The sequence below is a fragment of the Crotalus tigris genome, unplaced genomic scaffold (assembly GCF_016545835.1).
Source record: "Crotalus tigris isolate CLP2741 ecotype Arizona unplaced genomic scaffold, ASM1654583v1 scf7180000018777.2418813, whole genome shotgun sequence".
Taxonomy (NCBI): Eukaryota; Metazoa; Chordata; class Lepidosauria; order Squamata; family Viperidae; genus Crotalus; species Crotalus tigris.
In genome coordinates this window covers 90,040-101,421 of record NW_024097195.1, presented here as the reverse complement: position 1 = coordinate 101,421, position 11,382 = coordinate 90,040, and the positions used below count along the sequence as shown (strand labels likewise).

The 11,382-nt window shown below is 39.2% G+C and overlaps 1 protein-coding gene across 2 annotated transcripts; it reads left to right on the top strand.

Annotated features, from left to right (window-relative positions):
• The first annotated feature begins 559 nt into the window (after positions 1-559).
• On the top strand, positions 560-6,303 carry KCNA4 (potassium voltage-gated channel subfamily A member 4). Of its 2 annotated transcripts, none has more exons than XM_039355992.1 (2): positions 560-1,566; positions 2,639-6,303. In XM_039355992.1, the coding sequence occupies exon 2, from the start codon at positions 3,411-3,413 to the stop codon at positions 5,397-5,399; it is 1,989 nt and encodes a 662-aa protein (XP_039211926.1). In that variant the 5' UTR covers positions 560-1,566; positions 2,639-3,410; the 3' UTR covers positions 5,400-6,303. The 2 variants fall into 2 exon arrangements, with proteins under 2 accessions (XP_039211926.1, XP_039211927.1); XM_039355993.1 differs by lacking the exon at positions 560-1,566 and adding an exon at positions 1,701-1,799.
• Positions 6,304-11,382: the final 5,079 nt, after the last annotated feature.

The following is an 11,382-nucleotide window of genomic DNA, read 5'->3' as shown; positions in this document are numbered from 1 at the left end:
TATTACTCAATCTTGGAATTAGAAGAATCATTATTCCAGACTCACAGAGCCACAACACACTGTCTCACAGCGTGGTATACAAACTCACATAGTTTAATATTGTTGATATTGACAGGTATCAGCTCTTCAGGAATATATGCTGTATTTTTCCACCCTTACCTAGACATGTTGGGTGATGTGTGTTCTGATGTTCTGTATATAGAGGTTGCATGGCTTTGATTAGATTCCCCTTTCCCTTTCCCTCCATAAACCTTCAGGAACAATATTTGTCACGGTGTCCAAACTTGAGCTGCAAAGGCCTAGATAACCACCAGAAGGTAGAAAATCATTACAAGGTTTTGGGGCATTTCTTTGTTGCCACCTAGTGATCACAATTGTGTCGGCAATTTTTAAAAATCCGGAACAGGAGTAGGTGCACGATTCAGGAATAATTATAATAATAGCTATAATTATTGTAGGTTTCCTTCAAGAACTTATAGAAGGGGAGAAGAAGATTGGAACCAAGGGTATTTGTGTGTTTATGCGTGGTGGTGGTAGGGTATGTGCCAAAGCAAGAGAAGGATTAATGAGTTGTGAATACCAATGAGATTGTTTGCCGCTAGAGGCCCCTAGAGAGCTAAGAAACCCAGGGAATAAATCAGACCCGGCTCAGCCGTTTGTCCTTCAGTCGGATAGGTAAACATAATCGAGGATTCTGCGATGCGAAAGGCTGAGGGAGGGGAGAACGCGCGCCGCACAACTTAGCGCCCCCCTCAGAATGGGGAACTCATTGAAGACAAACCCTGATAGACTATGTTAGAGTTTCCTTTTCCCGGAGGGCGGCCGATAAGAAACCGGAGGTGATTGGATTAAGAATAAATAAATAAATAAATAAATAATAGTAAAAAGTCCAAACCGAGAGCAACAAGTGGACGCCGCTTACTCCAGGGAATGACTTCGGACGGCAAAATTGCCCCAGTCGCTGGGGCTGCAGCGGCTCAGCGCGCCTTGAGCTCCGGGTGGGGAGGGAGCTTCCCACTGAGCAGCGCAGCGCCGGTTCTTTGTCAATAGCAAGAGCCTTCCCGGCCTCGGTGCGAGGGATTATTCTGAAGGGGCGATTCACAACCATGGCTCGGCGCGACCGCGGGGCTTCGAAAGAGCAGCGACCGGCGCTCTGCGCATCCACGACCTGGTAGCGAGCGCCACATTGTCACCCTCTCCTGTCGCTGCCCTCCTTTTACATCTATTTCCTGCTGGAAGCCGGGGTCTCTCTCTCTCTCTTTCTCTCTCTTTCTCTGTCTCTCTCCTTTCGCCGATGGCTAATTTTTGACAAGATCGAAGCCGAATCAAGTGGTCGCTGAATCCCTGTCCTCGGTTCTGTTAAACGACGGCCGGATTTTGCCGGGCGGGAAGAAGCATTTCTCGCGGCGCCCTGGAAAGACGCGAAGAGAAACAACCGTTTCGCCGCCTGTACTATCCTCCCCTCCCTGAGAACTACACCTGTGAAAACAGGTTGTTCGGGGACCCCCCCCACCACCACCTCGCCCTTGGCAATCCGCGAGCTCCTCTTGGTCGTTGCCCTGCAGGGTAAGTAGGCAAGAATGTTTCTCTCTCTCTCTCTTTCTCTCTCCCCCCCCCCCCAACTTCCTTGCGTGATGCCGAGGGGTCGATTTCGCTCTGCGCTATGGCTTTTTTCAAAGAAGGTTGTCTCTCCGGAGCACGCTTGAAAGGCGAAGCGTCTGAATGTGTGGCTGTTTCTGTGCGCAACACGCTCTCTCTTCTTGTCGAAGACTTCTCTTTATTTTGCCTTTTCAATCAAGGTTGCGTTCGTTCATTTTCAGCGGTAGAGAAGAATCTGGGGGGAAGGGGCGGGGGAAGAACGGATTTTAAAAGTATTTTAGAAAATCGGGTTTATTGTTTATGCTCCAAATATGTAAGCTGCAACTGGCATCCATGGCTAGGTATTTTTCGGTGAACGTTTGATATGAACGTATTGTTAACAGTTTGTGGGTAGCATTGATGCATATGATTATTATCCACATTATATATCTATTTGGTTATAGCTATGGCAATTGCCTGGTTCTGTTTTTCTGCCTACATGTAAATAGTCATAATTCTAAATTATATATATATAGACATAGCCATATAGACGTATAACAGGACTCTTATTCAACATGTTTGATGTCAAATGTCATGAGTGTCAAATCTCTCCACAAAGCAAATAAAGCAATCTGTGTAAACTGTGCACGTTGGCACAAGAACGAGTAGTGCATCTAGATATGTTTATACTTATACTGTACCTATTCTGCATTTATACCTGTGTTATAAACAAGCTTAAGCCTACATATATTATGTAATGCAGAGTTACCTGCACATTGTAATGTAGATGTGCACTCAAAACTCAGTCCTTGACATAAAAGAATGAGATGTGGGTGTGTATATGCCTGCATATTTGTGGGGGAGGGGTAACTTTATATATAGATAGATGTACACTGAAATATTGAGTGTGCAGTGTGAATGGGTGTACAGAAATGGAGAATAATGACTACTGCAAGTAGGTAAATCTGGATCTTTTGATATAAGACAGCATCATTTGTATTTCTGGATTATGACCCATCTGTTTCTCTTCCCCTCCCCCTTTTTAATGTGTGTACTTCAGGTTAAATGCTTCTGCATGAGGACAACTGAAGGGCGATTTACCCCTTTCCTCAGATGGGGAACATAGAATTGGATTTTCAGCCTTCTCATCCTCCTTCTCTTGCCACAATTGGTACCATTACTGCCTGGGTAATATTTTCCTGAGCTTAAAACTTTGTTGATAGACTGGAAAGTGGGTGTACTGAGACCGCCTCACTGTGTATACAAAGTGAACATGAGAAGTTCCTTCAACTTTTTATATAATGTAATAATGCACAATCCCATCACTAGGTAGTAGTGAAAATACCTGCTACTTTGTACTTGGATGTTCTGAGGAACTCAAGCTCTGATTCCCTTTTTTTTCTTTTTGAACAGTTGCCATTTGTACTTCACTTAGGTGCATTGCTTTCTTGATTCAAAAACAAAAAATCATGAACTTATCTCTGTGGATTTTTCCTAAACCACTGAAGGATCCTTTAAGCAGGAGGATTTCTAATGGAAAAGGACATGGTCCAGAAATATTTCCTTTCTACATCCAAGGACTATTTGCTATAATTGGACAAACACCTTTCCCGAAGCTGTGTCAAGCCTTCTGGGCAATAAACAGAAAATGGAAATCTTGTATTTGAGCAATATGCAAATATGCAAATACGAGAACATGACAGGCCTATGTTTCCAAGAAATTGTTTTCCAGACCCCAGTGCTTTTGCTGTTTTCATGTAGAACACCAAGTGATGACTATTGAGACGAACATTTATTTTCCTTCCTGGGTCTTCTAAACTAATACATACAAAATGGAGGTAGCCATGGTAAGTGCCGAGAGCTCTGGCTGCAACAACCACATGCCCTATGGATATGCAGCCCAAGCAAGGGCCAGAGAGAGAGAGAGATTAGTACAGTCTAGGGCAGCAGCAGCGGCAGCTGTGGCAGCTGCAACAGCAGCTGTAGAAACGGGGGCTTCTGTCGGAGGAGGTGGTCCACATCATCATTACCATCAAGAACAGAATCGTGGGGCTTCTTCATCATCTCACAGTGGGCATGCATCACACAGTGGCTTTTATCAAGGCAGTAGAAGGAAGGAAAGGAGGAAAGCAACCCATTGTCTTGGCGGTCGCGAGTTTGGTGCCTCTTTTCCTTGCTCTGAGTTGCTCCTACTCAGTGGCTCAGAGGAGAAAATCCTCAAAGATTTGAGTGAGGATGATGATGAGGAAGAAGATGAGGAAATGGATGGACAGGATGAAGAAGGCGAGGAAAGAATGTTCTGTTACAACAATGAGGATGGAGAAGATGAGCTTTCATTTACAGAGCAGCCTCCAGAAGATGGTGTGGGGCCTGGAGGTTACAGCTCAGTCCGTTACAGTGAGTATGAGTGCTGTGAAAGGATTGTGATCAATGTATCTGGCCTACGGTTTGAAACCCAAATGAAGACATTGGCTCAATTCCCAGAAACCTTGCTAGGAGACCCAACAAAACGGGGCAGGTACTTTGACCCCCTCCGGAATGAGTATTTCTTTGACAGGAACAGACCCAGCTTTGATGCCATTTTATATTACTATCAGTCAGGGGGACGCCTGAAAAGGCCGGTCAATGTGCCGTTTGACATTTTCAGTGAGGAAGTGAAATTCTATGAACTTGGGGAAGAGGCTATGCTCAAATTTAGAGAGGATGAAGGCTTTGTCAAGGAAGAAGATGACAGGGTCTTGCCTGAAAACGAATTCAAAAAACAAGTGTGGCTGCTCTTTGAGTACCCAGAGAGCTCCAGCCCAGCCCGAATTATTGCCATAGTCTCTGTGTTGGTCATCTTAATCTCCATTGTCATTTTCTGCTTAGAAACTCTGCCAGAGTTTAGAGATGAAAAAGAGCTCATTTTGACCCAGAACTTGGAGAATGTCAATGAGACCCTTCAGCTGCAAGGTGGAGGGCTTACAGTCTTCAATGATCCCTTCTTCATCGTTGAGACTGTCTGCATTATTTGGTTTTCCTTTGAGTTTACAGTGCGCTTCTTTGCTTGCCCTAGCAAAACAGTTTTCTTCAAGAACATTATGAACATCATAGACATTGTTTCGATTTTGCCTTACTTCATCACCCTGGGTACAGATTTGGCCCAACAACAGGGCAGTAATGGTCAACAGGCCATGTCTTTTGCCATCCTAAGAATCATCCGTCTTGTGAGGGTGTTCCGCATCTTCAAGCTTTCCAGACACTCCAAGGGTTTGCAGATCTTGGGTCACACTCTCAGGGCCAGCATGAGGGAACTGGGGCTCTTGATCTTCTTCCTTTTCATTGGAGTAATTTTGTTTTCCAGTGCTGTTTATTTTGCAGAAGCAGATGAGTCTACCACCCATTTCCAGAGCATCCCAGATGCCTTCTGGTGGGCTGTGGTGACCATGACTACGGTTGGTTATGGGGACATGAAACCCATAACTGTAGGTGGGAAGATTGTTGGGTCCCTGTGTGCCATTGCAGGTGTGCTGACCATTGCATTACCAGTGCCAGTGATTGTCTCCAACTTTAACTATTTTTACCACAGAGAAACTGATAATGAAGAACAGACCCAGTTGACACAAAATGCAGTCAGTTGCCCTTATCTCCCAACAATACTGAAGAAATTCCGAAGTTCATCATCTTCTTCCACCGAGGTCAAATCAGAGTATCTAGAGATGGAGGAAGGGGTTAAGGAATCTTTTTGTATAAAGGAGAAAAAGGGCCAGGTTACAGGAAATGGGAAAGATACCACAAAGCAGAACTGTACAAATGCAAAATCTGTGGAAACAGATGTTTAGCTTTGTGTGTTTCCAACAAATTTATGCATCAAAATGTGCAATGGTTAAAAAAATGAAATATGCAAACAGGTGTTTTAACAAGCAGATAGGAATATGCCGCTTGCTGGTTAAACATGAATTACAAAGCATTAGTAAACTTGTGTTATGTATCAAGTAAATGATATACCTTGTGAAGGGGGATTTACATGAATTGTTTCAAAGATTATATTTTTACTAGAATGCAGGTGTTTTGCACATGAGGGAGACAATTTTATTTTTAAGGAGGTTGTGTTTATCTGCCTCACTTGCTGCCCACTGGTAAAAGTTAGCATTTCAAGGTATTTACTATGTAAGAAACAATGACATTCAGTAGCCATGTATTCATTTGTTAATGCTTTAAAAACAGCTACCATAATCCAGTGGATTCCATAGTCTTGATTTTTAAAATGCTAAGAATTTTGTGGGAGATTTATTCTATGAAAAGTCCAAATTTAACCTTAATTTGCTTAAAGATGGATTGATTTTTTTAAAAATGGATATTCAATTGTTGAAGATGCTATCTAGGCCCAGAAATGGTTTATTTTTATAACAGTCTTTTGAGACCTTGAAGCAATTGTTAAGTAATATGTGGATGAATCAAGTAAGAAAATCATTTAACATGTTCTGAATGCAGTGAAAAAGTGACTGGATTGCTTTTTTTTGCACTACTTTATATGCTGGAGAATTTATGACAGACTTCATACTGTGAATGTTTACTAATGTTCAATGACAATCATTGGAAGAGTGAATCCCACATCTTTATTTTCTTGTATTATTCTTTGCGTAATGCTGTTTGGCTAAGCGGCTAACTTTACATGAATTCCATGAGTCTTTTAATTATGAATATCTGTTATCTGGAAAAAAAGGATTGTGAAGTAAAATTTTATAATCATTTCTCCTCCTAAATAAGTCTTTTTCAAAGCTTCAACCTGCCAATCAATCACCCATCCAAACAAACCTTTAATCTGCGGGATACAGTAGAAACATCTATTCATGATAGGCAATGTCTGTGTGTGTCTGTGTGCCTATCTGCATACATTTGGATAGGATGAACAGGGTATATAATCAAACATAGCAGTAGCCATAGGTAGTACAAAGTGTATTCAATACAGAAACAATTTCACAGGACCAATGACATGAGGATATAAATAATGCATTTTATGTTATTTATACGGTACATATCAACACTGGTGAAATATTTCTGGGTAATGGAAAGGATCAAACGAGTAATGCATTGTTAAACCAGTACAATAATGGGATTATCTAATTTACAAATATGCTACTAGCTTGGGATTTTTCCCAATCACTGCATCTAATGAAAGCCTGCATAGTTCAATGTGTTGAAAGAGACTGTAAGATGAAAAAATGTTAGTTTGCAAATGACATTGATTAAAACCTGGGCATTACACAAATTATGTAGGTATTCATCTGGTATTACATTTGGATCGGTGCCATGGCTTTTTTGTACCAGATTCTGATAAACTGCAGGAGCTGTCTGTCTATCCAAAATAGATAGATTTGGTGTTCCAGCATGATTAAAAAAGTGTTTTTAAACATACTTGCTTCTGTAGGCAGTTCTTAATCCAGAATAAATGATATGAACAATATGAGCCTGGTGAAAGCATTGCAAAATTTTGAGTTATGCAAATAACTTTTTTTTACTAATAAAACAACACTGAGGTCTGGACAGATCATAGTGAGAAGATAAGTTTCTTTATAAATCACTTGAACAAAACAAAGCAGAAATGTGTGGTTTGGACAAATGTTTTGCAATATGATGTCTAGACTTTCCAGCTACAATGAGAAGAAAGTTGGAGCTGTAGTCCAATCAGGTTAGCAAAATATGGTTTGGACAAGAAAGTTATTGAAATTCTAAACTGAAAATAAAATAAAGTTTCACTGTATTAGAACAGCGGCCTTCAACATTTTGGGCACTAGGGACTATGTCCTTGGAGAGACTTTTTCCTTGGACTGGGGGGGAGGGCTGGTTTTGCATGCTGCCTGCATCCCACGGATGGGGCTTCACTTGTTTGTGTGGCCCAATTTCTGGCATTCTGTGGCCTGGTGCTGGTCCAAAGACCAGGGGTTGGGGACCCCTGCATGGAAAAACTCAAGTGGATTAACTTCCATTATTTTTAAAAAGTAATATGTAGATGATTGATCAGATTCATCCATTATTTTGAATAAGAATAGGATGTAATTTTTCATTTTTCAACAGAATGATAGCTGTTAACTGATACCCTCTGGAATACATTTTTCATTTTTGAAGAAAGCTCCTGTAGGAGAAAATAGCATCTTACGACAATGTCTTGGTAATTGTCGTTTTTTTTTCTGGGAATGTTTCACAGTATAAACTATAATATTTGGATCTCCTGGTATTCTCCCTTTCAACTAGTTGTCAAAGTTCAGCTGTACAAGGTGACAGTAGCTTTGTAAAAATTTCCTACATCATCCAACTTTGATAATTTGCTTGAAGCTAATGCATTATGATTAATGCTGGGTTTTAGATGCTCACAAAACTAACATCTAATTTAAATTCTGGAATGTGAAAATTTTCCCCCAGAGTGTAGAATTTCAGTACTTTAGAAACATTCATAGTTTTGACTGAGACTAGTTGCGGGATTTCAAAATTTTACCCCTTATTATCCTCTATGAAATAATAATACATATGATAACTAGTCACCACCAATTTATCATCTTAAAGTTGATGACAAATGCTATACCTTTCTGTGCCAACAATTGCCAAAAACCTCCTATAGTTAATTGACTGTTTAATAATGTTAACAAATGAAATTCTGCCAGCCAGTATTAACTGCTGAAATCAAACAGCATTGAACATTGAGTAGAACTGTAAAATTAGTAATATTTAGAAAAGAATATCCATGTAATATTTTACATCAAGTTCAGAGAGGATAACTGAGAAAAGAAAATGTTGGGAACAGAATGCAAGCAAAATGTGCTCTCAGAAGGGAAACTGCTCGTCCTTATTTTAGCCTAATTGTTTTTAGCAAAATGTCTCATCCTGTTTTGGAGATGTAAGTAAGAAAGCTGGAGAACAGATGCCCTCCCCCTCAATCTTCTCCCTGCTCCAGCCTTTTGAGTAGGAGGTGGCACATGCCAGAGATTTAATGTAGTAATTTAGCATATAATATGCAGTTAGTAATTATCTAACAATTTTACATTGAGTAGTTTGACTCCTTTTTGCATTATGTTAAGAATTTTAATCTGCCTGGCAGGTTTTGGGGACAATGTGACAACATCTCTGGGCAATATAAAAAAAAGGGGGGGGCAAGTTGTTTTGTATTATTCCTATACCACGATGCTGAATGTGCTTTTAGGAGGCACCTAAAGCTATAGTGTAAGCTATAGATTAGATAGTGAATGATCTTTTCAAGGTAACATAAGTCAGATGTTAGAAGAAAAAAGATATCTATGACAGAGTATGTTCCAGGCATCTTTTGAAGATTTTTATTTTTTTTTTAGAATAGCTTTAGTAGTGCAGGGTTCAAAAAGTTTCTGAAAACAGCAGGAAATGAAGTTACTTTGAATTCTGATGTTTTGTTTACAGATATTATTTGAACCTGATATTTTCTCCAAGAGTTTAATTATGTATGCATATGCATCCATGGGAGGGCCAAGTAATCAAATGTGTAAAATGACAAAAACTCTACTTCTTATGTAATTGTGTATACAAGTACTAAAGGGAAGAGCTTGTATACTGATAGTGTGATGTGTTTTGCTGTTTTGGTATCTTGTTGTTAGGAATGGATGCAGTGGTGGCAGAACCAGTAGCTAATTTTTTGTTGCCCAAGCCCAGAATGGACTTCCGAAAGCAGCATCCACACAGAGAACCCGTTGTTCACATATTTGAATCCCACCATTGAATGGATGCCTATGCATGTGTATGATGGCATCTCACTGAATCTGTGCAAAAGCCCTGCAAAATGCTATCAGGTGAATTTGCCTGAAAGATAGTGATCAATCCAAATTCACCAATCAGCATAGAGTGACTATTATTTGGTTTATACTGATCCTGAAGCAAGCAATTTTCCACTTATCCTAAACTGGAAATGATAGGCATCATTCTGAGCATTGTTGAGCAGAACGAGGGATTCAAGGATTTGTTTCCTAACAGTTTTCAAAGACTGAATTCCAAAATTACTCCTAGACTGGTTTATACTAGGTTTCCATTGCTTGATTGGGATAATTTCTTGAATTTCAGAATTACCATTGCCTGTCAAAAATGATTGTCAGGGTAGCATAATATGAATTAAATAAGATCTCCAGCAGATTGCTTTGCCAAATTCTCTGAAATACCTTATTATTCTCCTATTTGTGTCTGAATGCAACCAGCAATACATGAAATTTTAGTTGGGGGGGGGCATACTAGAGATGTGAATACAACAGCCATACTGTGAAACATTTAAAGTGATTGATAAAGACAGACCATTTGGAGGAATTGCCTAAAGATAATAACATGAAGGATGCTATTCTAAACAATGAAATGTGAATGTAGCGAGAACCAGAAAGAACTCTTCTAAATGCTCTGAATTAGCGAACAAGTTTAAGGCTTTGCACAATGTTTGAAATAACATCTATGAAGACATTAACAATGCATAAAAATAATGTTTCTTTACTTGGCACAGAGAAAAAGCAGCCCTAACCCCCCCCCCCCAAACAAACAACCCTCAGAACCATGAATTCCATATTCTTTATAGGACAACAGTAATGAAAATGTTGATAGTGGGAAATTGGAAATAAAAATAAATTTTATTTTATTCACTATTTTTAATTACAAGTTCATTACAGAGAAAAGTAAGGAAAGCATTGTGTATTTACTTGCTTGCATTAACTATTATTTTCAACTCTTTTCTTCTAAAATTAGAATGTACCCTAAGGGTTTTTTTCTACAGAGTCTTCACTAGAAATTGCTGCCTAACATTTACAGAAATTGAAATCAGTCAAGTTTCTGTTCAAAATCTGGTAAAGCATTCTGGTTGAGGAAATGTAGGTAAGTAGAATATTGGTTTTGTAGCTTTGCTTGTTATATGTATGCTCACAGTTTTCAGTAAGCAGAGGTACTCTTTACGATTTTGGGTGATGGCACTATTGCATTTTAGAGATGTTTTCTTATATTGGACATCACTTTTTTATTTTGACTATAGTGGGGGTAGGGAAAGGAACAAGGAGTAAAAGGGGAAAAAGGCTATAACTTAGTCAGGGTGTGACAGTTCAAAGCCACAGTGATTTATACTGAAATCCAAGTAAATTGGACGAGAGGGCAACATTAAAATCATAAGTTTTATTTTTTTTCTGTATTTTCGGTATGGATGGACGATGAATGCACAACGGTACAATCTTATTTCTTTTTTCTCAAAAGTAAGCCCTACTGAAAAAAGTATTACTCCTGTTTTTCTGAGGATCTAGTACAACTAGGGTTCCAGAGAATCCTTTTCTGAATAAAAAAAATGAGAATTTTGTGAAACATACAATTCTTGATAGAAAAGTCCACTGGAAGAAAGTTTCAGGAGAAGTTCCAATACATTAAAGCATTATTTAAATTTTCCAATAATTCCATTAACTCTATCTCTTCTAATCTTCCAGACTGCCCTCCCTTATCCTATTGTTTATTTTAGCTCCTTGCACTGGCCTTTGTAGAAAAAGTTTACAATTGCAACATAGATATTTTACTTTTAGTTGCATTGTACCTATAGATTTTGATGTTTCTTCCCTTCTCGTTATGGTTTTATATGTTATAGGAACATGACTGCTGGGCTGTCAAATTTTAATTTTCATCTACGTTACAAGGGCTTTGTCTTTTTTGTTTGTTGAAGAAAATGGAGTGATCCACGTATAAAAGTGTAATCCTATTAGACTTAACAGTTTAATAGCAATATTGCAGTATTTAAATGATTAAGATGGCAGCTCTGACCATGATGCAAACATATGAATTTTCCGTAGGCCA